Genomic DNA, 17,964 nt, shown 5'->3' on the forward strand with positions numbered 1-17,964 from the left:
CCATATGGGCGCTGGTTCTAATCCCGGCAGCTCCACTTCCCATCCAGCTCCCTGCTTGTGGCCTGGGAAAGCAGTTGAGGATGGCCCAAGGCTTTGGGACCCTGCACCCGCGTGGGAGACCCGGAGGAAGCTCCAGGCTTTGGATTGGTGCAGCTCCAGCCCTTGCTATCTGTCTCTTCCCTCTGCATATCTGACATTCCAAAACAAAGAAACAAAAAAAGGCACTGCTTGGAATCCTGCATCCCACTTGTCTAAATGCCTGGATTTAGTTCCCAATGTGATGTGGGTTCCAAAACTGTCCTGTAATTAACCAAGGAGAGAGCTGCATAAATGCAGCTTATAGCTGAAAAATGTAACATTTGTAAACAGTGGGAAAAGGACACACAGAAACGACACGGGCACAGCATTCTGTAGGGCTTTCAAACAGTACAACTCATGAAAAACTGCTGGAGAAGTTCTCCGCAAAATCTATTCCAAGTGCAGGAGACGCCGATTCTCTGGCTTGGGGCAGGACTTGGGATCGATGCTGCATTTTCATTTTCTGCATTTTCTGCACTTTGGATGATCTTTCCATTTTCTTCCCACACCTGCTCTCCGCTTTCTTCTGTTTTTCTCCCCCACCCCCGCCCCCTTGAAAGACAATAGCAATTTCCCACACACTAAAACTGCATTCCTCCCCAACTGTCTGCAATACTCAGGGTTGGCGAGGTCGAAGTCAGGGGTGGGCATGCCATCGGAGTCTGCCACGTGGATGGGAGGGACCCAGCACTTGACCAGCTGCGGCCTCCCAAGGGGCATGGTGCAGCAGGCTGGAACTGGGAGTGGCGGCCAGTTCAACTGTGCGCATATCAAGCAGCCTCTTCACCACACGGGCTCTCTTTAACTTGCTATTTAAAACACCTTCAAAGCGCAAGGAAGTTTCCAGGAACAGGACATGAACATGCAGTGTGCCCCGTACCAAGATGAAGGGTCAGCCAATTTCTTTGGGTAAACGGACTGAGAGTAAATATTTTCAGCTTGTGGGCCACGGAGGACCAGTGGCAACTGCACTGTGCACGGGAGCTCCTACAGCGGATACACACTTGGGGGAACTTGGTTGTGGCTCCCTCCAGCAAGATTTATGAACATTTACATGTAATTCTGTGCAAGTTTCACATTGTAAATTGGTAGGGCCCAGTGCGGTAGCCTAGTGGCTAAAGTCCTCACTTTGAGCGCACCAGGATCCCATACAGACACTGGTTCTAATCCCAGCGGCCCCAGCCCCCATCCAGCTCCCTGCTTGTGGCCTGGGAAAGTAGTTGAGGACGGCCCAAAGCCTTGGGACCCTGCACCTGCATGGGAGACCTGGAAGAGCTCCTGGCTCCTGGCTCTGGATTGGTGCAGCTCCAGTCGTTGTTGTGGTCACTTGGGGAGTGAATCATCGGACAGAAGATCTTCCTCTCTGTCTTTCCTCCTCTCTGTATATCTGACTTTCAGATTCCAGCTGAAAAATAAATAAAAATATAAAAATAAATCTTAAAAAAAAATCATTGCTAGCTCAAGAACTTATAGGGAGCCCACAGGTCATAAGCTTAACAACCCTGACAAATCATGATCCTGAAGCTGAACTTGAAGTTGCATGCTTGGGGCCGGTGTCTTGGCACAGCACACTAAGCTGACACTCGGGAGGCCCACATCCCATAGACACTCTGCTTCCAGCAGCTCCCTGCGCATGTTCCTGCAAGGGCAGCAGCAGATGGCTCAAGTGTGTGTGCACCTGCCATCCTTGGAGGAAGTCTGGGTCAAGTTCCTGCCTCCTGGCTGTGCCCTGGCTCAGCCCCAGATACTGTGGCCATTTGGAGAGTGAATCAGTAGATGGAAGATTTCTCTCCAAATAAACAAACCTATTAAAAAAAAGCCACTTTGCATATTGAGACTAATAATTTATTCCATCTTACAAAAACTACAAAAATGCATCTAAAAAAGCGTTTTGTGGACAACAGCTGGTTGTATTTCAGAGGGAATTTTTCCACAGCTTGTCACGGCTGAAATCCATGACCTGTGGGGCAGTTCCTCATTTTGAAATCACAATTCATCCTATAATTACTGTTTCCTTATCCATGACACCCGGGCCCAACCAGGCCTCCTCCTCACATGGAAGAGAAGCAGGAGTGAAAAGTGTCTGTCTTCCAGTCGACTCACACAGCTCAGCAAGACGGAAACAGCATCTTGTCATTGTGAGTCAAGGCCGTGAGCGGCTTTCCTGGAGTCTCCCTTTTCTCCTCTCCTAATCTTGCAAATCACCTGCTGCCCAGTGCACAGGCTCACACTTGTAGCACGTAACCTGTCATGGCATAATCCTGCAGGCCTCACTTCTGGGGCTTGCGGGGGAGCGGTTCTCCAGATACTAAACATGATGTAAAGACTTTGGGAGGGGTGCTGTGATGGCACAGCCAGTCAAGCCACCTGCAACGCTGGCATCTTATAGCTGAGTGGCAGCTACACTTTCAAGCCAGCTCCCGGGTAATTTACCTGGGAGAGCAGTGGAAGATGGCCCAGTGGACAGGTTACCGCCACCGTCAAAGGAAGCCCGTAGGGAGTTCTGGGCTCCTGGCCTTGGCTGGGGCCACCCCATCATGGAAGCCACCTGAGGAATGGCTCAGGGATGGAAGATATTGCACTATCTCATTCCCATCGCTCGTTCAAGTAAACAGATTAGCTTTTTAGAAAGACTTCAAGAGGGTCAACCCCACCTCGATCTCCAGAATTCAGCAAGCACTCTGCTGAGGGAACGTCCATGCTGGCCCAGCAGGAAGGCCTGGCAGGCACTGGAACTAGCTAGGTGCCTTCCCCCATCGGAGCTGCCTCTCCGCTGGGTTCTTCCAAGCATTACGTCGTCTCTTGAGGGCAGGAACCCCGTGTTCTCCAGCGGTGGCAGGGCAGAACATGAGGCTGGTTTATTTGTCCTCTGGGGGAGGGGTGCAACAAGGTGACTGACGGCAACCTGAAAGCTTCAGACGTATATAAAGTACATACGACGTATATAAAATACATACACACACCTTTTTTATTTGACGTAGGCCCTGGTTATTCCCATATAAATCAGAACAAAAAAACTGCCTTGGAACCTAGGTATCCTCTCCAAATGCCTTAAAAAAAGAGACACATATCAAAGATATTTAAATCACAAAACACACAGAATCTTTAATCATCTTCAAGAACCACAATCCAGTAATACATTTAATAGGTAAGGTTTCATTCATCAATATACAAAACGAGAAAACCCCAAACAACAACAGAAGAACCCACTAAACTCTAAGACGTGCGCTCTCGGCAAGAGCACTTTGAGTGAGAAAGGTTTCTTGGTAGCACTTTGAGGTAGCATACTTCGTAAGGGAACAGGAGTCACACGGCTGCTTTGTGGTTCCTCTGGACACAAAGGCACGGGCCACGAGTCCGTGCCCTGGGCAGAGGAGAGTGGACTTGAACTCCTGGCCAATGTCATCCCAGATGCTCTTCCCATCACCACCCCGTGGGCACCCCCCAGTGCATCTGCTGCATTGGGGGTTTACAGAGAGGTGAAGACATTCGCCAGCCTCTTTCCTCTTGCTGTGGTAACATCCCAGGCTGCGGGGCCACCTCCTCCCACCACCTGCCCCCCACCGGCAGGAGACCCCGCGAGCTCAGCTCCCCTTCCAGTTCACGGGGGCAATTTCATTCATGAAGAGTGACCGAGGACTGTGAGGCTATGAGGAAGTTCATTCCTGAATATTCCCCCCATGACTCTGGCCCCTACAAGGATCTTCCCCCTAGGCCGGTGACAATCATTTGGGGGTAGCCTTGTTTCTAGGGTTTTTGCTGGCTAGGATGGTGAGCAGAAAAGCTTTCCTGCACACATAACAACAAAGCCAAATGCAAGAGCGGTGCCAAGAACAGACTTTCTCTGTGCAAGTTCAAACAATCCAACTTTACAGTTCAGGAAAATGTCCTGATCCTTTAAGAAACAATAAAGAAAGTAACTATTCTGCCCAGCTCTGCATTTTAAACACAAACAGTCAACGCGGGCTTAGTTTTAAAGCTGCAAGAACGGCTTCAACACTCTCAGGTCTCGGTGCAAGTTTGCCCAGTGGTCACTAACTCTCCAGGTATTTCTAACAGCTAAAAGCCCCTTTGTCCTAACACACTTGCAGTGTGACAGCTGAATCCTTAGAAGCAACTGCCACACACGTGAGTTAAAAGGAATGGCCAAAACAGGGCAAGAACTTGGCCCAAGTTCCCATTCAAAACTCCATGCTTCGGTATCACAGAAAACCCCCAAAGGTTGCCCCCCCGAGAACAGGGCCCCAGGCACCCAGGCTGACTGCTGGGCAACTTAACTGAGCATCAGCCAGACTTCAAGTATCCAAGGTGCTACCCTCGCTGGTCCTCCCGGATGCCCCCAGCACACCACACCTCTTCACACAAACAGCACAACCCTGCTCCACCATGGCCGAACCCTGGGGCGGAAGGTGAGGAGTAAGAGGACTGCTCTCAGAATACACCAGCCTGATAAATACAAATAGATTCTTTACCATTTTTTACAACTAGAAGGTGCGTGAGCTGGTTTTCAAGCAATCCCCTAAACTCTTTTCTCTCCGTTCTGTATCAAACAAGAAACACGGTTCTGTTGCGTTAACAGTGTCATTTTAAAAATGCCATAAATTAAATAAGTTAGTTCACATTTTCTTTTCCCAGCACTGCAGCTGCAGCGTCTCTAATGTGCTTTGGAAGCTTGCTTCAACAGTTCCAGGTCTTTCCTGTGGACTGGGCTGGCTCTGCGGCAGTCATAGTCGCTCAGCTGTAAAGGTATGAACTGGTCGAGCACCCCGAGGCCCTGCCCAGCAGCACTGGTAAACAGGGCAGTCCATGACGGCTTAAAGTTCCCACTGAATCCCAAGAATACAGTACTCCCTATAACAAGAAGAGAAATATCAGTCCAACTATATTACTTCCAGTAAGATAACACAGGAGGTAAGCAAATTAAAGACAGCTATCACACACACACACATGCTACAAAACAAACCTACGCTTCTTCTGTCAGCAAATGAACTCTTACCACCCACCTATTGCCCCAAATAACAACACACATCCCAACACACTTCCTCCAGCAATATGCCTTATTTAGAACAAGCTTAATGATGCCCACTCCAGCAAAACAAGCTCATGAAAACAGTCTGGTGGCTAAATTCCACCATACAAAATCAAACAGTGCTGGCCTCATGGAAACTTCACAGAGTAATACAAACCTTTGTTATAAAGATGAGCTGGTTTGGCTAACCCCAGAGGCACTAACGCATCTGAAATATTCAACTGCTTAATTTCTCCTCTTGTGCTCAACAGAACAATCGACCTAGGTGTAAAAAGAAATCAGAATCAGCTGCAATCTGCATGGACTGATGAACTAGCTTTCTGAGCTGCTGGTTTAGTCCAAAAGTCAGAGAAAAGTGGCAGAACCCCTAAGGGACACGGCCCAGATGCTTTGTCAGGCCTGCCCCTGCAGTTCCCAGTCTCCTGCCCGGCCGAGGACTCTCCTGCTGCCAACGCAAACACAACATGGAGGGAAACAAACGCCGTTTAGGTAAGGAGACGCACCGGATCTCCTGGGACAGAGCTCTTTTAGGGGATCATCCAGTGCAACAAAGCAGGATGGTTGTTTGGTCTCAGGACTCTGTCCATCTCTGTAAGATCTATTATTGGTTTATTAAGTGAGCAAATAAATGTCAATTCAAAAAAACCAACCCAACTGTTCTTTCCGCATGGCTTGCTTTACCCTGCCCTCGTCATCAGTGAATAAATGCACGCCCCGAGACTGTGCGGTGGGTTTTCTATTTTTGATTCCTCTCTCTCTCGTTCTTTCAACACCCTGCTGGTTCATTACCACAGCTTCCTGGTTCATTTCAACATTAGTATCAGGCACTTATAACACTGATTTGTTTTCAGATATTTTATTATTATCTTACATTAATTCTTGCAGATGAACTCCAGGGTCAATTGTAAAGAACAACAGAGGAGTTATGTAATTACCCTCACTCGCTGGAATATGCTAAATTTGCATTTTAATTAGGTAGAGGAACACCATTATATCAATTTTTCTAATTCAGAAAGAGACTTTCTTATTTCATTCTTGTTGCGTATCCATTGGTAATACATCTATTTTTTTACTATGGGTCTTGACAAACCTTAAGACTAAGGTTATTAAATCGTTTTAGCAGTGTTGGCTCCTGACTGTGGGGTGTTTCAGCAGCAGGAAAGACGCAATTCAGCACGCACAGAGAACAGCATCCCTACACAACACACACAGAACAGCATCCCTACACAACACACACAGAACAGCATCCCTATACAACACACAGAACAGCATCCCTCTACAACACACACACAGAACAGCATCCCTACACAACACACACAGAACAGCATCCCTACACAACACACACAGAACAGCATCCCTACACAACACACACAGGACAGCATCCCTACACAACACACACAGGACAGCATCCCCATACAACACACACAGGACAGCATCCCCACACAACACACACCTAACAGCATCCCTATACAACACACACAGAACAGCATCCCCATACAACACACACAGAACAGCATCCCTACACAACACACACAGGACAGCATCCCCATACAACACACACAGGACAGCATCCCTACACAACACACACAGAACAGCATCCCTACACAACACACACAGAACAGCATCCCTATACAACACACACACAGAATAGCATCCCCATACAACACACACAGAACAGCATCCCTACACAACACACACAGGACAGCATCCCTACACAACACACACAGAACAGCATCCCTACACAACACACACAGAACAGCATCCCTACACAACACACACAGGACAGCATCCCTACACAACACACACAGAACAGCATCCCTACACAACACACACACAGAACAGCATCCCCATACAACACACACAGAATAGCATCCCTACACAACACACACACAGAACAGCATCCCCATACAACACACACAGAACAGCATCCCCATACAACACACACAGAACAGCATCCCTACACAACACACACAGGACAGCATCCCTACACCACACACAGAACAGCATCCCTACACAACACACACAGAGAACAGCATCCCCACACAACACACACAGAACAGCATCCCTACACAACACACACAGAACAGCATCCCTACACAACACGCACAGGACAGCATCCCTAAATGTCTGCAACATTTGAATATTTACAACCTAAACCTGTTACCAGCGTCCAAACCAAGATAGAACATTTCAGTATTTCAAAAACCTCTCCTACATCCCTTTTTTATAAACCTTCTCAAAGTCAAGGAGAAGAAACAGCACCAGGAGTTTGTCTGTAGGACATCTTTCTTCACAGATCAACTAAGTGAAACCAAGCAGACTAGAACAGGAGAGACACCAGACAGCCAAGCACTTAAAATCTGCTCTTGTCCAACTGCGTTCCAGTGAATGAGGGATGCCTTCCTGGGTCACAGCTGTAGGACAAGGCTGCTCCTTTGTCAAAGATCAAACCGCCCACAAGTTTGCTTCTAAACAGTATTGATCCTCTTGAGCAGGTTTTGTGCAAAGCAGATCAGCTTAGAACTAGCAATTGGGACCATGATGTTCTGAGCAAAGAGCTTCTCATTTCTGGGTGCCTTCCCCGCAGCTGCAAAATTTCCAACCTCCAACTTCTGCAGATACACAAGGGCTGTCCATAAGGAACGTGGACCACACAGGCAGCCATGAGAGCTGCGAAAGGGCACATACTGTCCACAGAGCCCTGGATGTTTCTGGAGTGAACAGTTATGAGCCCAGATCAAAGTCCAGGGCCTGTTGGGCGTTGTCTGCTTGGGGGAATCCACACGCGCAGGGCATCTTGTTCCTGTGAAGCAGCCGGCGAGACCTACCTTGGAGGGATGCCTGACCTACCTTGGAGGATGCCTGACCTACCTTGGAGGGATGCCTGACCTACCTTGGAAGATGCCTGACCTACCTTGGAGGGATGCCTGACCTACCTTGGAGGGATGCCTGACCTATCTTTATCTTGGAGGATGCCTGACCTACCTTGGAGGGATGCCTGACCTACCTTGGAGGGATGCTGGTCTGGAGATACTCTCCCACGTGACTGATGTCAGCCAGAAGGAACAGTTTCTTTTCCGTGAGCCGGAAAGGCACACTGCACGCATCCAGGACGACGATGAAGACACCTGCACTCCGGAAGGTGAAGTTGGTGCCATTGACCTGAGAATACAATAATGTCTTCTGGTTCATCACTGTTTCAGTAACATCTCCAGGACAACTCGGGCTTTGAGTTCCTTCAGTCTGTCTTCTAAAACCTGGGACTCAAATTACAGGCATGTGTCGCTCAACAGGGACAAATTCTGAGAAGCATGTTGCTGGGAAGTTAAAGCTGTTGCGGCCGTGATTTCACCGGGCAACGTGAACCTTTACAGCATCATCGTCATACATATGGCTTTCCATTGGCCAAAAAAACCCCACCTCTTCATCTGGCACGTGACTGTGTATTTTAGGAGTCATCAAAGTTCATGGAAAATGAATGTAACAAAAAACTATGCATTTTTTGCTTAAGCTACAAGCATTGAGCATATCTGGTTTCACAACTGTTGTATCCTGAATTCCCAGCAGCCCTCTTCCAATTAGTGGTTTTTCTCTTCAAGAAAAAGCTTCTCGAGATAGTTCCGAGATTCATTAATTCCTTAGCTGCAAAGGACAAACCAACTGGGTACATATCAATGTAACACACAGGCACTGAAATTAAAATTAAGGCTAACAAAGGAGAAATGCTTTCACCACTACATCTTGCCTTGCTTGGGAAAATTAGGATATTTAAAATTATTTTCTAAGCACTAGTGATCTCCACAGAACTCAAAACAACTTTCGGTCTCTGTTTACACTGCTCTAATCCAGGGAATATTTGTCAAAATGCTTGAGAGAAACTTTACATGGGAAAAGACTAGAAATAACCTCCCTATTTCCAGGCTGGACACTAAAAATTGAAGTACATTTCAGAAAAAAAAAAAAACCTGATGGTGTGGCATAAGAGGTGAAGTCACAACCCATAAAGCCAGAATCCTATGTAAGCACAGGTTCAAGTCCTGGCTCCCTACTAACATGTCTGAGAAAGCAGAAAAGTACGACCCATGACCTGGGACTCCTGCCAATCACATGGAGGACCTGGATGGAATTCCTTCTGCCTGGCCCAGTCCTGGGGTCATCTGGGGAGTGAACCTGCAGACAAAATCTCTTTCTGTCACTCCACCTTTCAAATATATAACTCAATCTTTCTTTTTTAAGAAGTCATTCAACATATTCAACAATATTTACCAAAGTACCACCTCACCCTCAAAAATCCTGGTACCTCAAGGAAACAAAACTTTCCATTAACAAAGGATTACCATGTCCTGGGAGAGAATGTTCAGGAAACACATGCAAATAAATATGACAACACGCTACATTCTAGACCTTCCAGGGCCAGGCACCCATGTGCAGCAGCAAAGCCAACATCTTCAGCCCCTAGGGTAAAGCTGCTAGGTTTTTTTTTTCCCTTTTTCCTTTTAAAACCACACGATAGTATAATTTAATTCTTTTTAATGGATAAGTAATATTCCGTGGAGTAGAGGTACCACAGTTTGTTTAACCACTGCTCTTTGGATGGGCATCTGGATGGTTTCCATGTCTTCACTACTGTAGATTGTGCTGCTGTAAATATAGGACTACAGATACCTTTCCCATACACAGTTTTCATTACCTCTGGCTGTATTTCTAGGAGCAGAATAGCTCGGTTATATGGCAGGTTTATTTGCAATGCTCCAAGCACTCTCTATACTGATTTCCATAGTGATTGGACTAGCCTGCACTCAACCAGCAGTGAAGGAGGGTACCTTTCTCCCCACATCCAAGCCTGCAGGTGTTGTTAATAGAGTTCTGAATGTAGGCCAACCTCAGTGGAATTAGGTGGAACCTCAATGTGGTTTTCATTTGTATCTGCCTGACAGCTAGGGAGCCTGAGCATCTTTTCCTATGGCTGTTAGCCATTTGAATATATTCTTAAGAAAAATGTCTATTCATTTCCTTTTTTTCCACAGGGTTGTTTTTTAACTGTCCCTGGGTTTCTGTAGCTCTTAGTAAATCCTGGATATTAGTCCCCTACCACTTTTGTAGTGTGCAAATGAAATGCTACCATTTGCAACTAGATGGTCCCAACTAGAGACCATTATGCTCAGTGAAATAAGTCAATCCCAAAAGGACAAATACCATATGTTCTCTTTAATATGAGGAAGCCATCATGCAAATTCTAAGTTCAATAAAGTTCAATAATCTGTTCCATACTGTTTTTGCTGCATCCCATGTGTTTTGATGTTTTGTTTTTTATTTCATTTTCATTTCTTTCAAATACTTTCTTTTCTCTTGTCAAACTAATCGCTGGCTCATGGATCACATGGTGGCGTCATTTTACCCACGGGGCTACCCTGCTTCAGACTAAGCTCTGGCAAGGCAGCAAGGTAACAGCCCAAGCAGTTACACCCTGCCACAGGAGACCCGGATGCAGTTCCTGGCTGTTTGGTCATTTGGGGAATGTGGGAGTGAGTGGACAATCTCCCCCGCCCGTCACTTTGCCTTTCAAATAATTAAATAAAACCTAGAAAAAAACACCACTTCAAAAAGGGAAAGAAGTAAAATTTAATGTTGTCAATATACACATGGATTTTTAATTATCTTCCCACTAGTGGAAAGACAGTGGGTGCCTACGCAACAGTCCCGGCTGGGTTTCAACTGGACAGCCGGCCACCTGTTACCCAGGGAACCCCGTATGGGTCCACCTGACTGCAGACAGCCCACAGGCCAAGGCCTGGGTCCCAGGGTCTAACTTGGGTTTAAGCCCAAATTAAATGGAAACTGAGGCACACACCTATGCTTTCATCATCCCATTTAGAAGACAGCTAATGATAAACAAGAGTTAGGCAACCTTAAAATAAAAGGTCGAAGAGGTTTTAAAACCTTTATTTCTTATGTCTTAAAGAGCTTGGGAGTTTGCCCTAAGTTTCAAAACCTAAGGTAAAACACAATTTCCTCAAGGTTGATTGTGTGTAACCATTATTTCGCACCGTCACCTCATGGTGTACAAACTAGAATTTGAACAAATTTCAATGCTGGCTTGAAAGTAAAGTAACCAGAAAACATATTCTGTTTAGAAAGAAAAAATTACCAATGATTTGTTTAAACACAGGACTGCTGAGTAGGTATGCCTTTGCTACCGAAGAATGCAAACTAGTGACTATGCAAACTAGTGACTGCGCAGAGGTAAGCATGCCCCGGGATGAACGAAGACAGGAGGCAAGGGGAGGCACACAGCTGTCGTAGCTGGAAAACTGTCCCCCCTCAAATCCACATGCTGAAATCCAAATCCTAGGAGGTGAGGCCTTGGGGATGGAACTGGGACTTAACATCAGTGTCCTTATAAAACAGGCCCCAAAGAGCGCCCCCTGAGCTCCTGCTATGCGCCCCCATCAGGCACCAATCTATGCTGCCTTGATTCGGGGTCTCCACGTCCCCACGGCTGCATGGGATGAAGTCCTGCTGTGTGGGCGAGTGAGTGAGTGACACGGGTCTACACCGCGTGGTGACGGCAGCCCAGGCAGAGAGGACTTACAGAGATGACAGATGGGTCTCCACGCTGAGTTTCTGCTTTGCTAGGTGACCGGAACTGCACAGGGAGGTAGCTCTTATGAGGATCACTGGTAAACACCACCTGGACAGAGGGACATTCCAGAAGTTACGACAAGCAAAGCTTCTTGCCCAAAGGTCCCTCCCAAAGAAACTCATCTACAACAAGCCAGTGGCCATCTGTCTTTTCCTGATTTTTTAATTTTTTAATATTTATTCATTGACCTAGTATTTCATTTCCAGATACACTTTATACAGAAACTGCTAGTTCATGTCCCAGCTGCCCCACTTCCCATCCAGCTCCCTGCTTGTGGCCTGGGAAAGCAGTCAAGGACGGCCCAAAGCCTTGGGACCCTGCACCCACGTGGGAGACCCAAAATAGGCTCCTGGCTCCTGGCTTCCAATCAGCTCAGCTCCAGTCATAGCAGCCATCTGGGGAGTGAAACAGCAGATGGAAGATCTTTCTCTGTCTCTCCTTTTCTGAAAAAAAAATCTGACTTTCCAATAAGAATAAATAAATCTTTAATAATAATAAGAAGAAGAATTGGGCACTCTTAGAGCTGGGCCACTTTTTCCTCCTAGAACCACTCTGTCCCCGATTTCCGTCGGTGTGTCTGCTGTCAACTCCTCCTCCGGGCTTGACTCTTTTGCCTGTTTTTCGAGATCCAGAAAGCTGTCATCTACTGAAGAATACGCTAGGAGAGGCAATTTCACTTCTAACCAAGTCGGTCTGTACTTCTAACTACAGGTAAATACAAAAGCTCATCCATCACAACTAGGAGAAGAACTTTCATACTGTTAATACAAAGCATTTTTCTTTTCACATTACTCTTTGACATAGAAACCCAATAACCATCCATGGTCATGACACAATCACACATGAGAGAGAAGAAAAAGGGACAATCCGGTGAGCCGCCTGCAATTTCCAACTGCGTCAAGTTCACAGCCATGCAGGTACAGTGGTGCCTCCTGTAGGAAAGCAATTCTCACACTCCCCCTGCCACCTACCTGCCGGGTGCCACAGCCTTGGCAGGGCCCAGCGAGCGTGGCCAGCATGCTCTGTGCCACGGACGGCTTCCTGTAGTACTTGGGATACGCTCTGGCCATGCAGTTGCTGACCTCCTTGGACTCTGACGTCGCCTGGATCCTGACCCTCTCGCATCCCTGAGACGAACAGTAACTGTGCCCGTCCCTGTGGCTCCTGGCTTTCAGATGCAGAAACAGCAAACTGCAGAACAGAAACCAACCCAGTGAGTGCTCGATCCGCCAACAGCTGACAGAACTCCCCAGCCAGAACCCTGGCCATATCAGGGTTATTGCTCTGACAAAGAAAAACTAAACCATCAGACCACTGAAGCTGCTTCTCCTCCCTGAGGGCTAAGTCAACTGCCACAAACGTCATTTCAGGAAATAGTTTAATTTTCTGACTCAGTCATGCTGGAAGATATCAAAAGTGATTTCTGGTCTGAATTAGCTCCACAGGTAATTTGGAAGGATTAGAAATTTGGCTTAACTCAAAAATTCCTTGGAAAATTTCATCCTTCTGTTGAGTTTATGACCTAGTAAACTGGTGTGGAATGTTCTTTGTTGGGAGGCGGGGTAACCATAAATTATTTCACTTTAAGGCACAAAACTGAAATACTGAAAACAGAAACTCTAACTTTCTTGGCTCGGGCCTGGGTAAGTCTCAAACCAATCCCAGCTACGTCCAACAGGAGCCCGAGGGCCTGAGGCCCTTCCGTTTGTATCGGAGCCAAGATCCAGGCAAAGTGCACAGCTCTGCTTGCTCGGAGAGATCCTCCTGCTGCCAAGGCAAGCAGAAAAGCCGAACTTCCAGCAGCACTCCCAGTCCCTCTAAAACAGAGGAAGCCGATAATCTAAAGGAGGTGATAAAATGGGATTGACTTTTGGCGATCCAGGCTTCAGATGTTAACAGAGACAAAATATTAGCTACTCTTCCCACCTCCGGCAACTGTAACATACATCCACAAGAAATAAACAGGGACTTGATGAGTCATGGGCCTTCTGATCTATAGTTAAAATATCAAGTGGGTAGCTAACAAACCAGAAATTCAGAAGCTAAGGATTCGTGAAATACCCAAATGAGAAGGTATTCCCCTTTCTTAGACGCAGAATCCTTCCTTTGCCCTCACAGATCTGGGTGGCACACCACCTGGGAGAGTGGAAGTTCTGTCACCTGCACGATAGGTCTGTTTAAGCCCGATTTGCAACTGACACTCAGAAACAATTACGACTTAGAAAACAAGCCTGAGCTGAGCACGCTGACTGTGGGCTTTCTGAAGGGGACAGCTCCAGGCTAACTCTCCCCAAACCTGAGCTTGCGTATTTCCCAGTCCATCTTGCCCCGCTTCTGCCCATTCTAAATCGCAGCGATTTTCCCAAACATGCCATGCCATGTTCCTGCATGCCACCATGCAGTTGCACACTGTGTCTGTGCTGCTGAGACACCTACTTTTCCACTTCCTCAGCATTAGTCCTCAAGAATGAGCATCCAGGTCCCCTCCTGGCTGTCACCGCTCACTCTGCTGGATCCCTGAGGAATGCCGAAAGGCACGCTGCACGCCCTACCAAAGAGCTGCCCGCACGTCTACCTCCTGCTCCCTGGCTCCTTGTCGTGCACGCCCCCCTCCTGCGATGGGATGAATGTGCAGAATGGCCTCTGCTGACAGTCCCAGCTCAACTGTGCAGTCATGGCATCGAGCGGGGACGTCAACTGAAGGATGGAGACGGACAGAACATGCCACTTGCTGGGACAGGACAGGAGAGGGTGCCTACCATAACCCAGGGGCAGACAAGGCCAACAGGACCCCGGGAGGGCACGGTTAGAATTAAAAGGCGCAAAGACGTAGCCTAGAGAAAGTTGGAAGCAAACACACCACGGTTACACAGTGATCTTCAGCACGTCCAGGTCAGCTCGGCAGAGATGAGCAGGAAGAGACAGCGAGGAGCTTCCGCTGAAACACAAGCTCTACCCGACATGAATAACCATCTGGAGAGCTGCATGTAGAGACATTATTTCCATCTTCAATTGGGTTTACCGGCTGTTCAGTGACAAGGATAATTTCTCTCTCCCTAAATTGGCTTAATAGGTACACAGCAAACATCTTACTCAATTCCTGCTGCCAAGACCATAATCATGAGACGTTCTAACTCTCGCCTAAACCGCTAAGGCTGCTGTGCAGACGGTTACGCACACCGGCCGTTTTTCCAAACAGTCGTCACATCGCAGCCTATTCTTAGCTACGCTGAAGAACCAGTAATTTCACCATTAAAGAAAGATAACCATAATTCTCATTCCTGCTCCTACTGAATTACCCCGTGCTGGAGTCGAAGTAGAATCTCCTCTCCGACTGCTTCCGCTGCAGCTCTTCGAGGGAGGACACGGGCTCGTAGTCTTCCATTTTGGATGAAGAGCGGTTGTGGCGCTGCAGGAAGCTGAAGGAGACTTGGAAACTGGTGTCGGCTGGGTAGCAGAGGCCCACTTGGATCCAGTCATTCCTTCAAAGGGAGGCAACCAGACATCAGTTACATCGCAGCAGACATTCTGCACGCTACAGCGTATGCACACGTCAAGCACGGTGTCTTCTCCACTGGAGATGCTGCTATGCACTGAGCCATTAACAATCCAAGTCCCAGACTTGTCATGCATATGGATCATCCACTTTCATCCATTAGACTAATTTCTCTGATCAATATATTCACAACAGTAATATGGTCTACAAAAGAAAAAAGAGGAAAAAGAGGAAGGAAAGAAAGAAGGAAAAAGAAAAAAAAAAAACAACTACCTCAGGTTCAACGGCGTTTTGGGGAATGTGGATTGAACCTAGATACACTGCACAGACATCACCCACAATGCTTGAGCACGCTTATGCTACAACGGCATTTTGGGGAATGTGGATTGAACCTAGATACACTGTACAGACATCACCCACAATGGTTGAGCACGCTTATGCTACAACAGAAACACTAATAAGCGGATTGTTGAAAGGGTAAGCTGAGAATTTGTTCACAAACTCATTTTTCTTATAAATAAATTTTAGAAGTTTATTATGAATGAAACAATGAAAGAGAAACAGAGATAGAAAAACAGTCATGTGCAGGTTCACCCTCCAAATGCCCAGAATGACAGAGTGGGTGAGGCCAGAGCCAGGCGGCAGGACCTCCATCTGGGTGGCAGGGACCCAGGGGTCTGGGTGAGCGCCTGCTGCCTGTGCCCCACCCTCCCAGGAAGCATGGCAGTGAAGCTGGTACCCGGACGGACACGCACTCATGACGGGATCTGGACCCCCACCGCAGTGTCTTACCAGCTGTGCCCAACAGCCACCCACAGATTTGTTCCTGTCCTTCGTGATCGTATTAGGATGAATCCCTAGGGGCAGGGCTGCACACTCACAGGTGTGCGACCTCCTCAGGCTTCGGACACCAAACCACCCAGGCAGTTTTCTTCACCTCCTTAGACAAAAAATCAATCTTTCTTAAAAAAAAAAAATTACAAATGTGTTCCATTTTAATTTCTTTGGCTTTTTGTTCCTTGTCCAAAAGGTGGCAAGATATCCATATAACTGTACCATTCCCGCCATTCTGAGCTGTCCAGCTCAGTGGCGTGAAGTATGAGCGCAAGGCTGTGCAACCGTTACCATTTCCAGAACTATCTCATCATTCTAGTGACTTCTGAAACAACATAAAATAAGGCGTTAACGCTGCTCAGGCCTTATGACCCACTGAAGAATAAATTACAAGTAATACAAATGATGCAGCTTTCCTCTAACGCACTGTTTATAACAGCAAAGAGAGGGGGTGTGGGTAGGCAACCCACAGCCTGTTCATGGGCAAAGAGGGCATTAAAAACCAGCCATTCATGTGCTTGGACACACAGGTAATAGGGACACCAAAGAGGGCATTAAAAACCAGCCACTCATGTGCTTGGACACACAGGTAATAGGGACACCATCAGTGTTCATGTGCTTCACTCCAACCCAGAGGATTCTACGCTATTTCACAATCTCCATCAGGTTTTCCTGTAATTTTCATGCTTGGCTCAGGGTTAAGCACAAGCTTTTGTAACTTTCAGAGTGTCTCTTTCAGAAGCGGCACCATAACACAATCTGTGACCTCCCTACAATAATGTTCAGTTTTGGGGAAAAAACTGCCATCTCTTCCCATGCCCACTGTTTACCGTCTCAGGACTTCACATGAATTACCCAGGGAAAGTATGAGTGAACTTCACGCCCACATGGGTTTTAGAAACCTCTGGGCTCAGCCCTTTTTGCACTTTGAAATGTTTTCACTTGCCGGATGTGTGATAAGCAGCTGGGCTTCTAGGCTTCATGCGTCACAGAACACAGGACACCACGCGACCCCACGACCTCGCCACAAACTCTTAATCCCAATACTGAACACCCTGTGTTTCTTCTTCCTCCTGCCTAACGATCACCTATGTCCTTCACTGGTTTCCTGCCCTTCTCTGGTGGTATCAGATTCCATTTTTTGAAACACCATCCTGGGCACAGTGCATACTAAAGACTAAAAGTGGGGCAACAGCACACACAGCCATGGTTTCCAATGCAGTGTAAAAACTCTGCCGACGACACAGACATTCTTCAGGTAGTCCACGTGACAGAAAGTGACTCAAGTAGATGAGAACATACGTGTAGGCGACACACCTTGTATCTGTAGACCTTAGCATCAAGGAGAATCCTGGGACCCAGCCCCTATCCCCAACAGACACCTGGAATCCCAGAGCCTCGATTCGGGTCTGGAACTTCACATTGCTGGCAGGACCTCAAACACCTGAGCCATCACTGGAACTGGCAGCAGAGCAGCTGGACTCAAACCAGACTCCCCAACATGTGATGTGAGGATGCCAAACGGTGGCTTAGCCGTCCAGTTACTTTTAGAACTAGACTTACCACTTAATCAGTATCACACCCCACTGCACACTGGCCCAACTTCTTACGCAGCTGCTCTGCCCTCTGCCCACTAAAGGAGCAGTCTGCTTTAGCTATTTGAGTTTTATTTTTTAACCTGACTACTGTGAGCTCCTAGAGTGCAAATAATTGTCCAGTCATCATTACATTCACTGGCACACAATCAACGCTTCAGACAATGTAAAAATAGAGCCTTGTTTTGAGAACATTCTTGGGACACCTGATCAAGCCATCCCGAAGGATTGCCACAGTGCAAACAAATGCCACCCATGCCCAACTCCCCCATGATGGCACATACTATTA

At 47.2% G+C, this 17,964-nt stretch overlaps 1 protein-coding gene across 1 annotated transcript in view; it reads right to left on the reverse strand.

Moving 5' to 3' along the window:
- Window positions 1–4,102: 4,102 nt before the first annotated feature.
- Window positions 4,103–17,964, reverse strand: part of CEMIP2 (cell migration inducing hyaluronidase 2) — a 69,734-nt gene continuing 55,872 nt past the window's right edge. The window contains exons 19-24 of the mRNA XM_058657282.1: window positions 15,050–15,232; window positions 12,722–12,941; window positions 11,700–11,798; window positions 8,115–8,269; window positions 5,265–5,368; window positions 4,103–4,929 (exon numbers count right to left, since the gene is read on the reverse strand). Coding sequence (XP_058513265.1) covers window positions 4,733–4,929; window positions 5,265–5,368; window positions 8,115–8,269; window positions 11,700–11,798; window positions 12,722–12,941; window positions 15,050–15,232 — 958 coding nt within the window. The 3' untranslated portion in view covers window positions 4,103–4,732. The remainder of the gene's footprint in view (window positions 4,930–5,264; window positions 5,369–8,114; window positions 8,270–11,699; window positions 11,799–12,721; window positions 12,942–15,049; window positions 15,233–17,964) is intronic.

The sequence above is a fragment of the Ochotona princeps genome, chromosome 31 (assembly GCF_030435755.1).
Source record: "Ochotona princeps isolate mOchPri1 chromosome 31, mOchPri1.hap1, whole genome shotgun sequence".
Taxonomy (NCBI): domain Eukaryota; kingdom Metazoa; phylum Chordata; class Mammalia; order Lagomorpha; family Ochotonidae; genus Ochotona; species Ochotona princeps.